This window comes from Hipposideros armiger, unplaced genomic scaffold, assembly GCF_001890085.2.
Source record: "Hipposideros armiger isolate ML-2016 unplaced genomic scaffold, ASM189008v1 scaffold_1959, whole genome shotgun sequence".
Lineage (NCBI taxonomy): Eukaryota > Metazoa > Chordata > Mammalia > Chiroptera > Hipposideridae > Hipposideros > Hipposideros armiger.
The window spans coordinates 1-22,348 of record NW_017733309.1 but is presented as its reverse complement, the minus strand read 5'-3'; the positions used below and the strand labels follow the sequence as shown (position 1 = coordinate 22,348).

General features: G+C 43.1%; 1 protein-coding gene across 1 annotated transcript in view; it reads left to right on the top strand.

The window, feature by feature from the left end:
• Positions 1-22,342, top strand: part of LOC109378409 (transmembrane protein 185A) — a gene marked incomplete at its 3' end in the record, with an annotated part of 28,724 nt that extends 6,382 nt beyond the window's left edge. Inside the window, exons 2-7 of the mRNA XM_019634805.1 lie at positions 8,846-9,022; positions 11,194-11,401; positions 17,015-17,098; positions 20,269-20,445; positions 20,984-21,107; positions 22,247-22,342. Of these exons, the coding sequence (XP_019490350.1) occupies positions 8,846-9,022; positions 11,194-11,401; positions 17,015-17,098; positions 20,269-20,445; positions 20,984-21,107; positions 22,247-22,342 (866 nt within the window). The remainder of the gene's footprint in view (positions 1-8,845; positions 9,023-11,193; positions 11,402-17,014; positions 17,099-20,268; positions 20,446-20,983; positions 21,108-22,246) is intronic.
• Positions 22,343-22,348: the final 6 nt, after the last annotated feature.

The window sequence follows — 22,348 nt, the reverse complement described above, 5'->3', positions numbered from 1 at the left end:
ATTTAGAAGTAGTGGCCAATGCCAGAATACCCGGTAGAACCTCCATTAGCTTGTTGGTGGAGAATTAAGTGAAGTTTATTTTTATACTTGGACTCTGGTCTGAATATTTCTTGAAAAGTAACTCAAAGTAGTTTAGGCTTTGACTGTGACTTTTTCAAAAATAAATTTTTCTATCACTGTGTTACTGCTTCATCAGATTCTTTCCTTGCCAGTTTGGAATTCCCTAGTTGATATGCAGCCATCTTTTTTTACTTGGCTCTCAAATGTATGGGTATAGTTGAGATACTATTCCTTCTTCCTCCAACTAAAGACATGTGTATAAATCACATTTTAAGTTTTCTGATGGTATTCATTTTTTATCACCTTTGTAGTTTGTTCATTTTCCTCAAAGAACCAGCTGTTGGTAATACTTAATCAATTCCATTTTTGTATCTATATTTCTACTTTTAGTTTTATTATTTCTATATTTTGGCTCCTTTTTAAAAAAAAATTCTTAGAAACTCAGTTTGCTAGTTTTCTCTTTGCCTCCTTTTCTTTCTTTTTTGCTTTTCTTTTCCCTTTTGGAGTGCATACATTGTCTCTGAGTTTTGCTTTGGCAGCAGCCCAGCTGTTTTGATGTTTCAGTTGTGTTTTAGTAGTATTTTAAATATTCTGTGATAGTGTTGTGTTTCATCCTTGATTTAGTCATTATTTACGGAAGGAAACTTAACATTCATTGAGTATTACCTGCTTGGCGCCAGGCCCTGCTATAAGTGCTTTCTGATAGTTACTTAATCCTCTCCTCAGCGCTACCTGGTAGAGGTCATATAATCTGCATTTTGCTTTTGAGGACCCTGAGGCTCAACTAAAGTTGCACACATAATCTCCTCAACGCTACTGTACTACTTAAGAAATGAATATTGAAAAAGATCCATATGGTTTGGCCATTTTCAGTCAGTTTGTTATGAATTGTGGAGAATTTCTGCCTCCAGTCTCTACCAATTACAGGCGACCTCACACTTCTATACCTTCTGTCGCCCTTTTTTGCTCAGCAAATCTTCAGTGGCTTTCTATTGGCTGTGAATAAATTCAAAGGACTTTTCCTTGATATTTTAAACCCATAACCTTCCTACCCCAGCCTGCCTTTCCTGATTTCCTCAGGTGCCTTTTCTCATGTAGCCAGCACTCCACCCTCCAAAATTCACAGAATGTACTCCAGATGTTCCAGTCTCCTGGGATGCAAAAGATTGTCTCCAACCTTTAAAAATCTCATCCCTTTTGTCTAGAATTCCCTATCGCCAATGTACTGCCCCAATCCCACCTCCCCTTCCCAGGCCCCCAGGGAAATGATCTTCCATGGACCAGTTTCCTGTGGTATATATATACCATATATATATCTATATATCTATATCTATATATATATCTCGTTAGTTAGTTACCTGTTGACCGGTCATACCCCTCTGCCCCTATTAGTCTTTGAGCATCTGCAGGGCCAAGGCTGTTTTTTCCTCATCTTTGTATATCCCATGCATTGCAGGCACTCAAACAGTATTTTAAAATTTTAATTAGATTTGTGTTTATTGTGTATCAGTGCCCCATGATCCCCTTTTCCCTTTATCCCTGCTACTTAATTCTCTGAATAAAACCATGCTATTTTTATCTGCTTGAATATTCATTCCATAGTTTCCTTAGGAGATTTGTCATACTTGAATAGTAATATGTAGAAGCCCACAATGAACATATCTGTATATTCTTAAAGGAACATTTGTCATATTATTTCCATATTCTGTGGTCATGTTGTTAGGTTTTCATTATTTAGATGTTCCTTGTTAGTCATTTTACTATTTTAATACTTTTTGCTTTGAAATCTAATTTATCAAATTACTTTACTAGTAAACTGCTTCTCTTGTCCTTACCCAGGCATGATAAACCTTTGTCATCTCCTTTCTTATAATTGGTTTGACTTTTGACATTGGTTGCAAGTGTGACTCTTGAATGCAACAGATTTAGATTTTATTTTTTAATCCAGTGAGTGACCTTTCTTATTATCTGCCTGGGATAGGTAGAGTAATAACACACACACACACACACACACACACATACACATATGCCCTCATCCTAATCCCTGGAATTTGGGAATATGTTTGTTACATGGCAAAGAGAAATTAAAGTAGCAGGGAGAATTGAGATTGCTTGCTAATCAGCTGACCTGAAAATAGGCAGATTACTCCGGATCCTCTGACTGGGCCCATAATCACAGGTCTTAAATGTAGAAGTGGGAGGCAGAAGAGGAGGTCAGAGGAGGTCAGAGTGAGTCAGTGTGAGGAGGACTGGACTCACGCCCTGCTGGCTTTGAAACTGGAGCCCAGGGCCATGAGCCAAGGGGTAGGAAGCAGCCTCTCGAAGCTGGTAAGACAGCGAAACATTCTCTTCTAGCGCCTCCAGAAGGAGCCCAGCCATGGCGACACCTTGATTTCAGCCCAGTGACACCCATTTCAGATGTTTGACATCCAGAGCTGTAAAGAGAATGCGTTTGTGCTTTTTAAGCCCTGAGGTTGCTAGCAATTTTGTATGGCAGCAGTAGAAAATGAATACAAGGACATTCTATCTTATTTCTATTTTTCCATCCCTAGTGTTTGAATTAGGAATTATATTTTTGTATTATTTGTCCTTCTGTGAGTTCATCTTGTTTCCTTCCTATTTTTCATTTTTCACGTAACAGACCCAGAACTCTTAATTTCCTTTATGTCAAAAATAATAAAATAATCACTTTCCAATGTTGTAAACATTTTGGTACTTCTGTTTTCATTTTTTTTTTTCACTACTCTTTTTCTCTATTAAATAAGCAAAGTGTCTTTTAGGGAAGTTAACGGATTTAGCTTACAGAATTTACCTCTCCCCGCCTCATCTACCTTTTATTTCTTATAGTCTGAAACTCCTTTAGAAAAATTTTTACCTCTACATATTATATAATTTATGTATGAACCCTATGTTTATCACTGTCCTTGAATTTGTTCATGTTCTCACTCACTTATTTCTTTTAAATCCTTGTATTCTGTCTGTTTTCCAGTCCATTGTCCCTGGTAATGATACATGTAGCCAAATTTGGTTGACAAATGGGTTCTGATTTTCTAGATTTTGCAGTGTCCCCCTGTGCTTTCAGAGAGAAAAGTTCATTTCAGCTGGTTACTTTCTGTATTTGTGCTGCTCACTCCATTTCTCTTAGTTCAGGAATCCCCCCTTTTCTTCTCCAATGTCTAAGGATGAAGTCACCCTTATCTTGGCATCAGTAGCTGTCTTGGCGGTAGCTCTCTTTTTATCTGTAGCAGCATGTAAAAGCCTTCCCTTGTTTTTGAGCATTATTAGTCATAACTAACATGTATTTTTTTTAAAGATTTTTATTGGGGAATTGGGGGGATGGGAACAGTGCTGGGGAATTAGGGGAAGGGGAACAGACAAGTTGCTGTCCTTTCATTCTTCAGTCTAGTTGTGGAGGACGTTGCTTCACTGGCCCAAGTTGGCACCATCATTGCACTCCTCACGGGCGAGGCAGATCAGTCGCCGACTTCTGGACGGACGCTCACTGCGGCTGCTGGCCGCTCACGCTGGCTGCCGGCTACACACGGTAGCCCATGGCAACCCACTGCCACAGGGGCTGCAGCCTATGCCGTCGCCGGCGACTCACAGCAGCCCAGCTCCAGGTCGAGTTGTTGTTCAGCATCTTAGCTGTGGAGGGCAGTGTCACTGGCCCTCATATGTGGGATCTGAACCGGGGTCCTCTGGCGTCCCAAGCCAGTTCTTAACCATCGCACCACTCGGCCGGCCCACTAACATGTATTTAGTGCAGCAGTTATCAAAGTATTTTCCACAGACCCCTGGGGGGCCTCAAGGACCTTTCCAGGGGTCTGTGAGGTTAAAACTGTTTTCATAGTAATACTAAGACGTTCTTTGCTTCTTTGGGTTGACTTTTGCCCTGATGGTGCAAAAGCAGCAGTGGGTAAACCATTGGCACCTGAGCACGAATCAGGCTGGTGACATGAAACTGTACTAATCATCATTGCATTCTTCACCACAGTGTGCTTGCAGATAAAAAAAAAGCCAGCTTCACTTACGAATGTCCTCGATAAGGCAGGAAGAAAATACTAATCTCATTCAATCTTGACCCTTGAGTGCATATTGATGTTAATGTTCTGCCTGAAGAAATAGGAAGAATGCCTAAAGGCCGTCTGCTGTATACTGAAGTACATTGGTTGGCTCAAAGAAAAACATTTGTGTGCCTGCGTTGCAAGCTGCTGTTTTCATGGAACACCATTTTTACCTGGGGCTATGGTTATTTGTATTAGGGTATTTGACAGACATTTTCTAAAAACAATGCAAGTGAACTTGTCACTTCAAGGAATACAACTGATGGTGTTGTTTTTTTTCAAATGGTAGAATTTGAGCTTTCAAGGGAAAATCACAATTTTTGAAAAGTTACATCCACCACCATGAGCTTGACAGGTCCCAATACATAAACTATTTCTGATGAAGTGGCTTGTGAAAATAAGTCATGTGATTTTTTTGCTATTGTATAGTGAAATGTGTCAACATTTGAAAGGTTTTTATTACTTAGTGAATCAATATTTTCCAAAAGTTCATTGATAGGGTTTCAGATTCAACACCATAGTCAACCTTCAAGAAACTACCGCTTGTTGAGTTTTGGTGTCCTATCAAAGAATAGCCACCGTTATCTGAAAGACCTGTTAAAATACTCAGTTGTTGTATAACTCCCTACCTCGGTGATGCCAGATTTTTAAAATATGCTTGAACTGAAACATCATATTGCAACAGAATGAGTGCAGATGTAGATATTAGAATTTAGGAGACTCCTATGAAGGCAGACATTTGCAAAACTGTAAAAACAATTTTAGAAAATAGTGTTTTTATTAAAATTATTTTACTTGTGTCAATATATGGATTAATTTTTAATGAACTAATAAACGTATTTAAATAACAGTTTTAAATTTTGATATAGTAAATAGCGATAGGTATAACCTTTATAAACAAAGCTCTTTGGGATCCTCAGTAATTTTTAAAGATTGTGAAGGAGCCCTGATTCAAAACATTTTGAGAACCACTAATTCAGTGCTTTACATGAAATGCTTTTCATATTTAGTATTACAATCACTTTATGAGGTACATATTACCCAGATTTTTTATTTTTGTAGATAAGACTACCATGACACTATGTATACACACACATACACATATACTTATATATGAAGAGAGAGAGAGAGAGCGCAAGAGACAGTGAGAGAGACAGAGAGAGAAGTTAGCAATCTCTCCAGATCACTGCACTTTACACTCCTGCAGGTTTGCTTTGGAGTTGAATTTTGTAGGTCCCATCTCCTTACAACCTCCCCACTTTATTCTAGTTGAAGATTCTTATGTTGTTTTTCCAAGAACGTTGAATTATCAGTATAAAGTCAGTATTGTGAAGCACTCAAAAGGACTTTATTGTGTAGCAGTTTAAAGGACTTGGGAGTCAAACAGATCTTAGTGTGAATCCCAGCTCTGTGAGCTGCTAGCTGCTTGAACACGTTAACATCTAAGCCTTCGTTCCTCATCTGTAAAATGAGAATAGTGTAAGTGCCTCCTTGATAGAGTTGCTGTGAGGCTTAAGTGAGATAATACATGAGAAACAGCACAATACCTGACATTCCACTAACATCTAGTACATGTTAGCTGTTGGTGGTGTTGCATATGTGTAGATAGATCCATAGATATGCCAGGTTTATTGAAGTATATTTCACATGCAGTAAAATGTACCTGTTTTTAGTGCACAGTTCTATGAGTTTTGATAAATCCATACAGTTGTGTAACCACCACCCAAAGATGTAGAGCAATTCCACTGCTGAAAAATATTCCCTTGTGCCCCTCTGTAGGGGGCCTTTCTCCCAACACAGCCGCTGGTAACCACACTGATCTGTTTTGTTTTGTATCTATACTTTTGCCCTTTTCAGAATGTCAGATAAGTAGAGTCATATAGTAGATTGTGTCTTCAGTCTGAGTCATTTTACTTAGCGTGGTGCATTTGAGGTTCGTGTTATTGCATGAGTCCCTGGTTTCTTTCTACTACTGAATAGTATTCCATTGAACAGATATAGCACAATTGGTTTGGCTAGTCACCACCAGTTTATGGACATTTGGGTTGTTTGCAGTGGCTATTATAAAGGAAGCTGCTTTGAACATTCAAATATAAATCTTTTGTGTGGACATGTGTTTTCCTTTTTGTTGAATAAATACTGAGGCATGAGATTGCTGGGTCATAGAGTAAGTATGTACTTAACTTGGTAAGAAACTGCAGAAGTGTTTTCTAAAGTGGCTGTACTGTTTTTGCATTCCCACCAGCAACATAGGAGGGTTCCAGTTACTCCTTAGCAACAAGTGTCATCGCTGACCATTTTAATATTAGTCATTGTGGTGAGTGTGTAGTTTTATCTCATTGCTGTTTTAATTTGCCTTTCTTTAACGTCCGAAAATATTGAGTAGCTTTTCATGTGCTTATTTGCCTTTTGTATGGCTTTTTTGAGCGAGTGTCTGTTGTTATTTTTCCTGTTCTTTTTCATCAGATTGTTTTCTTAATTTTTAATTGTAAAAGTCCTTTATGTATACTGGATATGGGTACTTTGTCAGATACATTTTTTCAGAATATGTTCTCCCAGTTTATGGCTTGGATTTTCTTTTGGAGAATAAGAGTTTTGAATTTTGAAGGAATCCAATTTTGTATGCCATCTGAGAAATCTTTGCCTAGCCCTTCATGGCAATTATTTTTTCCCCTGTGTTTTCTAGACGTTTTATAGTTTTGGCAATTACATTTAGGTCTGTGATCCATTTCGTGTAAATTTTTTGTATATGCTGTGAGGTTAAGGGTCTAGCTGCATTTTCCCCATCTATCCATTTTTTTTCAGCACTATTTGTTGAAACACAATCCTTTCTCCATTGAACTGCCTTTGTCAAAAGTTAACTGACCATGTATGTATGGGTCTGTTTTGGGACTCTATTCTGTTCTCTGTGTCTCTCCTGATGCTAATACCCATTGTGTTAATTATAGTAGCTTTATAGTAAGCCTCAAAAACACGTAGCATAGGTTCTCCAACTTTGTTTTTTCTCATAGATGTTTTGCCCATTGGCCAAAGGAGAAGCCATAAGAATTCCAAGCATGAGAAAGATTTCATATGCTGTTGTTGGTTTTGAGATGTAGAGGCCTATGTGTAGGGATCAGAGACAGACCTCTGGGATCTAAGGGCCACCCCATCCTGACAGCCAGCAGAGAAACTGGGTTCTCAGTCCTACATCCACAAGAAACCAGATTGCCAACAACCTGAATGAACTTGGAAGTAGAGTTTTCCCAGTCCCCTGAGAAAAGCCCAGTCAACTGACATCTTGATTTCAGCCTCATGAGACTGAGCAGAGAAACCAACTAAGCCTGCTTGGGCTTCTGACATACACAACTGTTAGATAATGAATTTGTATTGTTTTAAGCTGCTAAGTTTGTGGTAATTAGTTACAGCAGCAATAGAAGACTAAAACAGATATCAAATATGGTTACAGCAGCTTTCTTTTGATTAGTATTTGCTTGGTATAACTTTTTCTGTCCTTTTACTTGTAATCTTTCTGTGACTTCAAAGTGAGTTTCTTATAGATAGCATATAGTTTTCTTGCTTTTTAAATCCAACCTGACAGTGTTTGACTTTGAATTGGTATTTACACCATTTACATTTAATGTAATTGTCCATAGGATTGGGTTTTCATTACTTTCTTGCTGCAGCCTGGAAACGGCCTTCAGGCAGTAAGCTGGGGTGATAATAGAGTTTATCTTTTTTGTTTTCTTTCTTTCCTTCTGCAATCAGCCTTTTACTGCCTGTTGTCCAGTGTCTGAAAACTGTTGTTTCATATATTTTGCCCAGTTTCTTGTTTAAGGTGGGAAGGAAAACCCCATTCCTTTTATTCTGCCACCCCCAATGGAAGTAGAAGTCCTTAACAATGTAATTTCTAATTAATATTTTAAGGAAATCCTCTTCAGGAAGTCCCTTTTATGTGAAATGGGAGAAAGAGAGAGAGAGAGAGAGAGAGAGAGAGAGAGAGAGAGAGAGAGATGGAGAAAGAGAGAGAGAGAGGGAGAGAAAGAGAGAAGAAAAGAAGAAGAGGAGGAGGAGGAGGAGGAGGAAGGAGAGGAAGAGGAAGAAGGAGAAGGAGAAGAAGTGGAGGAGGAGGAGGAGGAGAAATCAGTCATGAAAAGTATAATACATGAACCAAAATGTTACTGTATATGAACATGGCAGATGGCAGCCTTTTAAAAAATAGAATCAAACAATTAGTGACAGAACTTGAACATATCCTGAACATGTCAACCTTTCCCAGTCCCCGTGTTTTGGTGAGGCTAGTTCCCTCTCCTTGGAATGTCTCTTGAGCTCACTTTCCTACCTGGCAGCTTTCCACATATCCTCTGGAACTAGCTTTAGGTTCATCACCTCACTGCCTCCCAGTACCCCCAGAAAGAATTCCTATTTTCTCCTGTGGGCTCCCATCACACCCTGTCCCATAGCCCTGATGGCGCACGTCATGGTGTATTATAATTGTATGTTTCTGTGTGGAGTCCCTCCTTCTCTCCTACAGGACACCCTGGAAAACAGGGAACTGATTTTAGCCTTCTTTATGTCTTTCTTATCCCCAACACAGTATTTCTACTACATAGAACTTTTCAGTAAGCGATTGTTAAATTAGTGACTCTTCATGTGCTGAAATACTACTGTTACTACTCCCCATTTCAGTATCACATATTTGTCAGTGTGAATCCTCTTTAATTGTTTTACTTTTCTCCTAGTAAATTCCTCATCTATGCCTGTCTGCTGCTGTTCTCTGTGCTGCTGGCCCTTCGTCTGGATGGCATCATTCAGTGGAGTTACTGGGCCGTCTTTGCCCCAATATGGCTGTGGAAGTTAATGGTCATTGTTGGAGCCTCAGTTGGAACCGGAGTCTGGGCACGAAATCCCCAATATCGGTAATATTGCTTTATAAAACCCCTTGGTCTCTATCCAGAGGGAGTAATATCTTCTCTTTCACTTTGGATAAAGTAAGGACTATTTTCTTTTCTACCAATCCAGTGTTTGAGAAGAACTATAATACAGGCACACTGAGCTCTAGTCCTAAGTTTTTAAAACTTAGGTGTTTGATATGCATTTTCTTGCAAAAGCAGTGTTATTTTGGGTGGTTCCATTCCTGGCCAGCCCACAAAAGCCTATGGAACCTAAAATACATGCAAAATACAGAACTGTTCTACCACGCTAGACTCAGAAGTATGAAACCTCCATGTGTGTGGAGCAGTTCTATCCAAAGTTCTAGCCCTGGTCATCAGGGATATATCATTCTCCAGTTCAGTCCTGGACCTGGGGCTTCTAGTCCAAGTCTTCCAGTCCTGAGATTTTAGGACTGTTCTTAGTGTGGGGGAGGTAGCTCAGCCAGGGAGCAGTGAGTCCCTGAGATGGGGAGAGATAAGCCCCAGATGCTGTGGAGGAGAGCAGAGCCTTGGGGGCCAGGCAGAGGTATCCCATCTTTATCTTCAGCTCCTCAGCGCCTTTTTTCTTGGATGGCTCAGCTGGTCCAAGGTCCTGGAGCTGGGTCACTCCAGCGTGTAGCCTGGAGCTACTGGGGCCTGTGAGAGTCTCTGCTCTCTCCCTCGCAGCGAGTGGAACTTCAGAATGGAACAAAAGGGGGGACTGAGGGGGGGCTATTCTGAACCTTCACCAGGAAGGTGGGGAGTGAAGGAATGCCTAGGAGGCAGGTGGGGAAGAAAAAGGGGAACACCTGCAGCTGCTCATGTGAGACAAGTGAATAGATGTTGGGACCACCTCAACTTGTTAAATTCTTGGTTATGACATTAAAATAAGATTTAGATCATACAAAGTGCATTACCACTTACACATCTAAGAACTTTGAAGTAGCCACACCAAGAGCCTTGGCAGATGGGGGACATTGATGTGTAGCTGTTTTAAAGTTACTGGGGTTTTTTTTCTTGTTTTGTTTTTTTTTTTACTTTTTTAGGACCTCCTGTATGGCTGCAAATCTTTTCTTTTTTTTATGAATTATTTTCAGAAATCTAACATTTACTACTCAAAGAATGAAACGTTAAATCATTATATCTAAATATAAGCGATATTTAGATGCTATTTGACCTTTTCTTTCTTGGTTTAAGATTTTGAAAGCAAGGAAGGGAATTGTGTGTGTGTGTGGTTGATGTCCTGAGTGTACAGATGTGGTGGTTCTGGTGTCAGTGATATTCAAGGGACCATTGTTGGGTCCTATAGAAATAACCACTGACCTCATTTTCTCTGTATCTTGAACTCAATTGTATTGATCATCTTCCAGACATATCATAAATGTTCATGTACATTTTGAATGAAACATAGAAGGCTTCCAAATGCATTAAAAAGCATTTTCCTGATGAGTGGCCTTGTGATTTTGTATTGTTAATCTGTTAAGTGCATGCATGATACTTAGACAGCTAATTAAACTGATTTTTTTTGAAGAACAGTTTTAACTCTTTTGCTCTTCTCTTTTTCATCTGCAGGTGTTAATTCATCCCAATGGAATAGAAATGAAAATAAAAAGGCATTCAGACTTTTTATTTGCATTTTAAAATAGCACCAAGTAGTAGTTACTGTACTTTCTTTAAATATAACCCACACTTGTTCATAAAGCTAGAGTTATTTTTATAGGACTGCATGAAATGTGATTTACATGGTGTTTACTTTGTTAAGAGATAAGGATCATGAGATTTGAGGGACATTTGTCAGTTTTTAGCAATAGAAGCAATCAGCTTGAATAATCTTGGAATTAGTTGAATTTAAAATTATGAACAAAAGTGTTTGTGTCCACTGTCCGGAAAATAAGTGTAGCTATTACTTCTGAGACTATCTTTATACAGTTAAAATTTTAAGTCTGGTTTGGTTGTAATGCTCATTTCCTGTCGTGTAGTAGTTCTTTGATGTTCAAAAGGTCGCCTATTAAATACTAAGTTTAAGTTAGCTTTCTACTTCATATTGCCTTCACTTTGGGTCGGATTTACAAAAATGACTCAGTAGCAACATAAGTTGGTGTTGCCCTGGACTGCTTGCTTGTGATGGAGATTCCGAACTGAGGGTGTTTTTTTCTTCTTCTTCTGTCCCTTTTTAGAGCAGAAGGAGAAACATGTGTGGAGTTCAAGGCCATGCTGATTGCAGTGGGTATCCACTTGCTCCTGCTGATGTTTGAAGTGCTGGTGTGTGATCGGATCGAGCGAGGCAGCCATTTCTGGCTCCTGGTCTTCATGCCGCTGTTCTTTGTGTCCCCGGTGTCTGTGGCAGCTTGTGTTTGGGGCTTTCGACATGACAGGTCACTGGAGGTGAGATTTCATACATTTCAGAATCGTCAGTAATTGTAATGTCAATGTGTTGCCCTTTGTTAGGAAGAGATTGATCATTAACTCTAGATCAGGGTGTATATAAGGAAACAGAAGACCAGGGAAGTAATTATTAATTATGCGTCTCTCTCTTGAGTGAAAACACTGGTTGTTTTCACCCAGGCCATCAGCCTTCTTCCAGCTTCACATCTTTCCCCGTCCACCTGTATCAGTCAAGCTTCTCCTGGGAGACAGAACTAGCAGGAGAGATGCAGGGCTAGGTGTAGATGCAGAGAAAAGGAGCTGGCTCATGCGATTGGAGGGCTGGCGACTCTGAAATCCACAGGACAGCCTGGCAGGAGTCGAGGCTCCAGTCTTGAGGCAGAATTTCCTCCTCTCCAGGAAGCCTCAGTTTTTGCTCTTAAGGCTTTCGAACCCATCGGATGAGACCCATCCACATTATTAAGGGTCATCTCCTTTATGTAAAGTCAGCACCTTCCCAGCAATACCTAGGTTAGTGTTTGATTAGATAACTGGGTGCTGTAGCCCAGTCAAGTTGACACATAAAACTAATCACCGCACTGCCTCAGACCCTGCGCTCCAACACTGCATCTGGTGTCTGGTTAGCTTATCCCATATGTTTATTTACTGATTCAGTAAATATTTATCAAGGATGTGCTATACACCAAGCCCTTTTTGCCTAAACATAGGGGATACACAGATAATAAAGCAATACCAGCAATACTAATACTAGTAATGAAAATAATTGCAGATCACATTTATTGAGCACTTACTGTGTGCCAGGCATTGGGCTAGGCCCTTCACATGCAGTGGTATCTCATTAAGGATTCACAACAACCCTGTGAAGTCGACGTAGTTGTCATCCCTGTTTTCCAGAGAAGGTAAGTGATTTGTTCTCGGCCACTCATGTAGGGCAGGACAGGGATCCCATTTCAGTCAGCTGGACTCTGAATCCTGTGCAGCGAACCACATGGGAGCCATGGGCCTACCCCCTGGCAACCCTACACACATGGGTTCAGAGGAGAACTAGACATGAGGAACATTTTGTTTTGAGCTGCGTGGATAAAAAGTGCAAGAAGGAAATGACCTTTGGGTTGGAAGGGAGTGTAGGAGCTGGCGGGTGGCTTAGGGCGTGGGAACCTTGAGAAGAAGGCACCTGTGGAGACGGAGGGTGATGAAGCCAGGGTCTGTGGGAACCAGAAGGAACAGGACCCCAAACACCAGGATGGGCTTGGCCTTGAAGAGGGAGAACGATTCTCCTGGTGCTGGGGGAGAGGGTGCGGTGAACTATGGAGGGGAGGACCCCTGAGGGCCCACTGTCACCCTCCCTGCACTTCCCCAAGCCTGGACAGTCCAGCCACTTCTCTGCACTGCCCCCTCTGGCTGCTTGCCAGCAGTATGAACATTTCTTCATGGAGTGCGATTAAGGACAAAACACGTCTAAAAAGACTCCTGGGGGGACAGTAATGAGAGCCAGGTTGAAAAGCTCTGAGCTAGACTCGCCCTGCCCGTCTGCAACCCCTTCCCAGCCCTCTCTGCATAGTGCCCCCTCCTGCCCCCTGTTTCCAGGAGTCATTCCAGACCTTGACCTGTTTGGTTTCCTCCCTGCCTGTCCATCCTTCCTCCTGGGGCAGGCCAGGCAAGCTCCTGCCTCAGCTCCTCTCCCCCCTGGTTCCTCTAAGAATGGCTTCTGAACTTATCTGCACTCTCTCAGGTCACTTTGCTCTGTCTTCTCTGAGAGAGAAAAGAAAATGACAGCAGCAAATCCTTCTCAGTCCTGTTTGGCTGCTGTGCCTTTTCCTCCCCTTTACAGAAAGGCTCCCCGAAACAGTGCTGTTCTGACCTCGTGCTCCCTGCTCAGTCCCTGCATACCCCGAAACGCACTGATCATTTTCTGGCCAAATCCCGTGGGCCCTTTCAGTCGTCTCATTTTTCCTGGCCGCTGGCCACTGTGGAGCTCCTGACACTCCTGGTCCTTTGACCAGTCTAGCCACACCTGTTGTTGGCGCCGTTGCCGTTTCTTAGGATTCTGTTCTAGTCTTGGGCATTTTCAATCCTCACTGTGTGTACTTCCTCCAAATAGCTTGTTTACATTTCCCGTCTCCCGTATCAGTTATGTCACCTCCTAAATTCACATTTCTAAACTCATATGTCTCCTGGAGCTCCGGACTCCGTATCCCCCTTCACCCAAATCTGTATTCCCTACATTCTTAAACACAGCATTTCCTCCCAGTCATCCTTGCCTTTCTACTTTATGCCTTCCTTGCTTTGCATGTTTGTCTATTACCTGAGAAAATGAAGTACAATCAAGCTTTAGAAATCATTGGCAAAAGACTACATTAAACACAATCATTGAGATCAAACATTATAGGTGTTACAGTAAAACCTTGGATTGCGAGTAACTTGGTTTGTGAGTGTTCCACAAGAGGAGCAAACATTTCTAATACATTTTAATGTGGTAAACAAACGATGCCTTGCAATATGAGTAGTTTGCTTCCAGAACGAATTATGCTCGCAAACCAAGGTATTACTGTACTTCCTTGGTTCAGCATTTCTCGGCGGGAGGGTGGGGGTATGCAGTTCACCTACTGGATAGGAAATGTTGTGTTGAACAGGACTGGCCTATGCGTTGCAGGACCTCTGCCCACTAACTACTAGTGGAGGCACTCCCCCCATTAGTTGTGACAACCAGTAGTGCCCCCTGCACATGCCTAGCCCCTCCCCAAGGGAGCAGCGTCACCCCGGTTAAAAAGCGCTGAGAGGGTTATGTAAATACCATTGGATAGGGGCTGAGAAGGAGGTTTAAGAAAACTAAAAATGTCTTACTTTGTTTATTAGAAAGCAAAAGCATACACAAGGGCTAGGACTGCATTGAACATGAAACTGTGTTTTCCTAACGCAGAGTTCTAGAAAGTAAGTCATTCATGTAGTGACACTCTTGGCATTCCTACCTACGAGAAGAAACACCATTCCAGGAGTTGAGCTCCCCCTTGGTTCCTGTGTCCCAGGAGGAGAAGCACCTACATTTGCTAGGGGGTGACTGGGGAGAGGCTCACACAGTGATGTGAAGGAAGAGTGAGGGTTGGCCAGGGTGCCCTATGCAGGTGGGGGAGGAAATGGGATTTTCCAGGCAGAGGGAATAGCAACGCACACAAAGGCAGAGGCAGGAGAAAATCTGCCATGTTGAGTGGACTATGGTGGCTCCAAATACGACTGAAGCACAGTTTTGCAAACTGCAAAACTGCAAAGAATTCTGGAAATGGATGGTGGTGATGGTTACACAACAGTATGAGTGTACTTAATGCTGCTGAGCTGTACAAAGGTGGTTAAGATGGTAAGTTTTACATCTGTTGTGTGTTTTCTACCCCAATCAATCGTATGCCTGGAACATAAAGTGGAAAGGAGGGCATCATGGCAGTTGGGGGGAAGGGAGGCTGTGTAGAGGGATTGGGCAGAGTAGGGGCCACATTTTTCAATCCCCCAAGCATGTGCTGAGCTGCCCCAGGCTCCATAGGGAACTCAGGGGCACTGCACCGTGAGATACTGGACATATATAAGGGAAAAGCAGTGATAGCTGGCATCTGTGGAGACACCATATGGACTACTAGCTTCAAGTGATTGACGGTTTTATTATTAGGTCACATTCCATTCCTTTCATTGACATCATGGGAGGAGCTAGGTTGTTGGCAGTTGCTGTCGTAAGAAGGTAGTACTATGCAAAAATCCATGTGGAGAACAAGGAATGAGGGTGCAAGTGCCTTGAGAAATGGTGCGGCACCCAACAGGCACATACATCCCCTTAGGAATCAGTTGTGCTTATTTAAGAATGGAATAAAAATATCTTTCTTTCGATTTAGATGAGTGGGTGAGTGATTTTATTTTATTTTTGTTTTATTTATTTATTTAATTGACTTTATTTATAGATGGCTACTTGGGACACAGATACTAAGTTTAGACCTAATTACTTAAATCAGTGGAACGGTTAGGTACTTCTTTTGGCCCAGAGGCCTATGAAAGAATTGTTGAGTCACTAAATGCCCTGTGAACTGAGAACTTGTGAGAAGCTCTGGGCCAGATCCAGTGGCCGCATGTGCTTTTCCTTCTGTGGGCACTGGCAAGCCATTGAACAACAGCTAGCACTGTAGGCAGAGGGCAGACAGTCTGAAGGGCACTGGGGAGCTGAGTGCCTCCAGGAATGGAGTGTTTTGGGGGGTTGGGGATGAGGAGGGCCTGACTAGGCAATAGTAATCAGGATGGAGAGCAGGCAGGGGATTCAAGAGTTAAATCTGGATGGTAAGGAGGAAAGGATGTGGTGACTGACTCGAAGAGTGTGGGAAAAGGAATATAGCATGCTTTCTGGCATTGTGGTTTAGGTAAGTAGGCCACTGTGGTACCACACAGTGGGATGGGCACCTATCAAAGGGGTGGGACAAGATGGACGGGTAAAGGTACCGGGAGTAATGACCCCACTTGGGGACTGGCTTCATTGAGGTGCCTCAAGGAGATATGGGTCTGAGCCACAGCATGAAGGCGGGGCTGGAGACAGAGATTAGAGCACCAGCCAATGGGAGGTAATGCACACCAGGGGTGTGGATAACGTTTCTTCTCCCCCACCCCCAAAGCACAGCAAGGGAGTGAACGCATGTATGTTTGTGTGTCTCTAGTGGGGAGAGAAGACTGAGTTTAAGGCTTTGGGGAGCATCACCATTTAATTAGAGGAAAAGGAGACTGAAAAAGAACTGTCAAAGCACCAGGAGGTGGGTGCAACTGCACACTGGGACCCTAGAAGGAGGGAGGAGTGGTCACCAGTTTCAGATGCTGCACAGACACCCAGTAGGATGAGAACTGAAGTGGTTTGATGCTGCAGAGGTTATTGGCGACCTTGATGAAAGCAGTTTCCGGGTGGTCATGGGAGTGGAGGCCAGATCATAGTGTGTGGAGCTTGGAAAGGCAGGGAAGGCCATAGGGCTTAAGTATCCATGATGTCTCACAAAGCTTGATGGTGAGAGAGAGGGGGGGGAGCTAGGAGGGGATACTGGATCCAGGGAAGGGTGACTTTATTTGGTCCTGTGGTGGTTTTGTGTGTAATGGGAATGCGTTGAACTTGTTTCTGTGTTTCTGGGAAGGATCAGTGGAGTAGGCGGGGCTAAAGATGCAGTAAAGAATCTATGACTGATGTCTTGATGTGACAGGTCCTTGAGAAGCCAGAGAGGAAGGGGTGAGGTACAGGGCTGAGTCCTGATTACCAAGAAAAAGGATGTACAGAGATAGTTAGAAATGGAGGTGTTTGTGGATAGGAACAGGAAGGAAGCTTCGGTAATCGAGCGTGGATGGCTTCATCACTCGGTGAGCCTGGAAATAAGGTCATTGCCTGGGTGAGCATAAAGGGCAGGACCGCTATGGAGCAGGGGGAATGAGGCAGAAGACCGGGGGCAGGTCCACTCCTGTGGTGCTGAAAACCAGGCAGTCCCAGGGTAGCTTAATACAACTTTTACCGTAGTATAATTTGCATTGCCTTTTAGTGCGTTAGCCAAATAATTGCAGTATCGGGTACAACTTTTACTTTGTTTAACTGATTCTTCTCTTCCTTTTTAGTTAGAAATCCTGTGTTCTGTCAACATCCTCCAGTTTATATTCATTGCCTTAAGACTGGACAAGATCATCCACTGGCCCTGGCTTGTATGTAACTTTTTAAATCCTTAAATAAAATTTTCTGTTTTTACTATAAAAGTAATTCGTGTTCATTGTAGAAAACTTGGAAAAGACAGATAAGCCTAGGTAATAGAATAATAACCACCCATAAGCTACTGGGAGATAAGATGGCTAGTGGTTTTTGTTTTCTTGTTTTGGGGTTTATTGTTTCCTAAAGAAAGTTGACATCATACCATGTATATAATTTTGTATCCTGCTTTTTTGTTCTAATGTTGTGTCATAAATATTTTCCCATGTCAATAAAAGGTCTTTAAAAACATAAGTGTTTAATTGATAGAAAATATCCTTCAAATGCATTTACCAAACCATCCCCTTATTTCTGAACATTGAGGTTCTCAGTATTTTGTGATTATAAATCATGCTGCAGCATATATTTTTGTGCATAAAAATCTTTGCACATACAAATCTTTTTTTTCATTGTTTTCTTAGGAAATACTCCAGAAACAGTATTACTGGGCCAGAGGGTGGGAACTTTTTGAGGTTTAGAAATACAAACTGTACTGCCAATTTGCTTTTCACAAAAGCTGTGTTAATTTATACTCCTGCCAAGGGTGAGGTCTGAGTCATGCTTGTAACCTGTGGCTTCAGTTAATTAGTGTTTGGTTAATATTGACTGTGCATATGGAAGGAAGGAAGGAAGGGAGGGAGGAAGGAAGGGAGGAAGGAAAAGTAAGGAAGGAAAGAAGATGGATGGGTGGATAGGTGGACACACACACACACACACACACACACGAGACAAGCTACAAATTAGAGAACACACTATAGTTTCAACTATTAATGCAAAGAAAAGATGAGAATAAGGTAGAAAAGTTACATTGCCTCTGAGAGATGAGGTCATGCAGGTGTTTTTCTTCCCCCTGCCGCTTGATATGTACTTTTGCACACAAGACATTTTCTGTAATAGAAATGGTTTACGTTTAAAAAAACAAAAGTAAAAAAATATAGTAAAAAAAGAAAATATTCATTTGGTGACAGGGAAGAAAATCAGGGAACATATGTTGCCTGTACAATGAATAAAGCAAGACCCATCACTTCTCCCCAAAGTTTTTGATAAAATAATAGAAAATATTGTCCAGGCACCCATCCTACATCTTCAGGGTGCTGTATCATAAGAAAGGTAATTTGGGTTTAAAACTTTCTCTTGTGACATGGAGGAAACAAATCTTGGTAAGACCAAATTTTTAGTGTAAGGTACAATCAAGAAAAAAAAAGAGAATAGGAACTGTGAATGTTTTCTGTGGGTAAACAGGGATTTTTCCAGGCCCAATCCTGTGCAGGTCCCAGCAGATGAAGCAGCCTGATTGCACGTTTCCCACAATGATCAAGAGAGACCAAATGAGGCTCTTACAACTACTAACATTCTGCCCACGACGGGCATGCCACTAAATGAGGAGAGTCTGATCATAGGGAAGAGGCTGTGCATAGACTCAACAGCAAAACCTACGACCAGGAATGCCAAGCTACTCAGGAGGACTAAAAACCATACCCCAACTCAAGTCATTGGTCTAAAACATAACATGTAAAACCAAAGAACTGGTAGAAGAAAACAGGAGAAAATCTTTGGGACTTGGGGTTAGGTGAAGAGTTCCTAGAAATGACACCAACAACATGGTCCATAAAGGGAGCTCAGAAGTGAAATGAAATTCATGAAAAGACAGGCCACAGACTAGGAGAAAATATTGGCAAAACACATGTCTGAACAAGAGCTTGTATCCAGAACTTCTAAAGAACCCTCAAAACTTCAAAATAAAAACCAAACAACCTAATTTAAAAATTGACTGAATAGACCCAAATAGACCATTCACAAAGAGTATAGACATATACTGAATGGGCCCATGGAAAGGACATCGTTACCCATTAGGGAAAGGCAAATAAAAACCAGGATGAAGTACCACAATACCAGGTGCTGGGGAGGATGCAGAGGGACGGGGACCCTCGCACATCACTAGGGGGAAGGTCAAATTGTATAGGCCCTGTGGAAAAAGGTTTGGCAATTTCTTATAAAGTTCAACATGGAGTTAACATATCACCCAGCAGTGCCAATCCTGGGTGTTGCCTAGAAAAGTGAAAACATACAGCCACACAAAAACCTGTGCACGAGTATTTATATAGCAGCTTGATTTGCAATAATCAAGAGCAAGAATGCACCCAAATCTTCCACGGGTGGCTGGATAAACAGGCTGTGGTCCTTCCATCCAGTGGAACACTGCTCAGCAATGAAAGGGAACAGCCGGTTCATACACACAACTTGGAAGAATCCTAGACGTTCTGCTGATTGAAAAAAGGGAATTTCAGAAGGTTACATGTCATATGATCCCATCTGCAGCACATTCTTGAAAAGACACAAGTGTACTGATAAAGAACAGATCAGTGGTTCCCGGAGGTTATAGGTGGGGTGAGGGTGTGACACAGTGAAGGGACAGCATGAGGGAGTATTGGGTCAAGGAACTGTACTGTGTCCTGCCTAGGGCTAGCACATCGATGCTTGTATGCATGAGAAGTCAGAACTGTACACCAAAAGAAAACAGTCAATTTAACTGATGGATAACACAAGACAAAGGGCTGGCAGGCATGTCCCAAGTGGGCCATTCAAGAGGAGAAGAGATCATGAGGACCCCAGGACTTAGTCTACAGGCTCATGGGGGCATCAAAAAGGTCTTTCTGGTAGGACAGCAACAGACATTAAACCCGCCTGGGAGAGGTGGCGGGGACTGGGCAGCGGGCCCTCCCAGCATCGGTGTGCAAGTTAGCAGAGGGCCTGTGCACTCTGGGCAGCTGGAGCTTCCAGGGAGCACAATCCCCAGTCTTGGGCCAAAGTACCTCTGGCAGGATGGGGAAACGCCCTGTGGATAGGGTACGATAGGGTGAGATGGGGTGAGCGTGCATGAGGATGACAGCACTGCCCTGTTGCCCTGGGGGGTGGAGACAGGGCGGCAGTGATGACAGAGTGGGTGCAGGCTGAGTGAGATTGTACCTTAGGAAAAGCAGCTGTAAGGCTCTTCACCCCAACAGTGATCCATGGTGGAGCACTGTCTTCACTGCAGAGATCAACCAAGCGGTTGGCTATGCCTGCCCTCAGATGCTGGGGTGCAAACTAGATGACCGTAGAGACATTTCTTCTCTCTTCCTTCCCTCAGGTTGTGTGTGTCCCGCTGTGGATTCTCATGTCCTTTCTGTGCCTGGTGGTCCTCTATTACATTGTATGGTCCGTCCTGTTCCTGCGCTCCATGGATGTGATTGCAGAACAACGAAGGACACACATCACGATGGCACTGAGCTGGATGACCATTGTCGTGCCTCTCCTTACCTTTGAGGTAAGCTCTCAAAACTAGAACTTCCGAGGTCCTGAAGGCCACCCTTCCCTATGACCACCGTGTGTTGTACCTACAAGGGCAGCCTGTTCTGCCGGGAAATCACCGTAAGCCAGCGCCTGGAGAGCAAGCCAAGAGAGAAGGACAGATTTAGAATGTCGTTTCTTAGGGAGTGGGGTGGCTGGGGCTGGCAGTGAGAAATGCACCTTTCTGGCTAAGGTGCATCTGCATCAGTTTGTCTACTCCTCGAAGGAGGAAGTTGGATGTTGTGTTTTCATATGTGAGTTCCATGGAGAGTTATAGGAGGGGCACTGTTGACTCCCCTAACCAGAACCAGGAGGAGTTTCCCATAATTGTCCTGGCGCTGGGAACAGTCCAGATGAATGGATTTTCTTTTCCCCAGAGTAGAGGGTGTCTGGGGTCTCCTATGGAGCTGACTTTCCCCATTATGAGACCTGATGAGGGAGGGGTGCTCTGGCTTCAGACGTTGTGCATTTCCAGGTGCTACATCAAAGAACCTCAACTGTTGCTCTTTCCTTAGATCCTGCTGGTTCACAAACTGGACGGCCACAATGCATTCTCCTGTATACCAATATTTGTCCCCCTCTGGCTTTCCTTGATCACTCTGATGGCAACCACATTTGGACAGAAGGGAGGGAACCACTGTATGTACTCAGCATTTCAGAAGCCCTTGACCTGTGTGTCTGTCTGCGCGTGTGCGTGTGGCCCTGCTCTATGAAAGGATGAGCCTGACGGCCACAATTAGGGTTTCATGGGAAAGCTAGCTAGGGCTGAGGAAGGTCTGGAATCTTCCAAGGGAAGGGCATGCTGTCAAACTGGCTTTCCCTGTCCTATCCCACAGCCTCCCTAGCAGTACATCCTGCGATTTGCAGTAGGACTAACCCTGGCAGGTAGCCTCTCTGAGCCCCATCCTGTCCACTGCAACATGAGAATCAAGATGTCTCCTTCTCAGGGGCTCCTGAGGATTAGATGAAAATCCACATCATCCACCAAACCCCAGGAGTCCTCCTAGGTTCTGTTTCCTTGTCACTTTCCCCAGTGTCACTCCTGATATCACAGATTTCATCAGTGGTGCCCTGCTTGTGCTCCCTTCCACTCCACTTGCATGCTAGGATACCCAGGTTTGAAGTGATCTCTGAGGAAGGTCTCATTTGCATGTGGTCCTAGAGCATGTCCTTCTGGAAGCCAATGGAACAGGGTATTGTGGCCCAGGAGTGCCAGCACTGAGCTGATAGTCCAATGGTACACAGCCAGAATAGTGGGCCTCAGAGAAGTAGCTTTGAGGTGGCCCCATGAGCTCAGGCCGCCTCCAGGCCTGGGCCAACACATGCCTGCCCTCCTCCCTGATTCCAGAAGATGATGGAAATGCTCTCCTTGGATGACATTCTTGGTCGTACATGAGTTTACCCCGGGCGGGGTAGGATGTCGACAGAGTCTAGATGCCACAGGTATTTGAGAGGCACTAGAGCAGTGCTCAAACTGGAGCCCCCATAGAACCCCAGGATGGCCTGTGCAAGCGGACTGCCCCACCCACCAATTCTGATTCAGGAGGCCTGGGCCGGGCCAAGATGGCATCCCTGCCAAGGCCCCAGGGACACTATCGTAGGGGGTCTGGGAACCCCACTTGGAGAATGCGCAGATGTGACTTCTTGTCCTAAGTGGTATTCAGGCCTTGCTCAGTCTTCATTTCTAAGATCAGGATAAAACTTCTCCTTCAGGAAGGAAAAGTAACATGAAATGCAGTGGAGGCTAGTGTTTGAAAAAGTGCATTCTTGTTTTGCAGGGTGGTTTGGTATTCGCAAGGATTTCTGTCAGTTCCTGCTTGAAATCTTCCCATTTTTGAGAGAATACGGAAACATCTCCTATGACCTCCACCATGAAGATA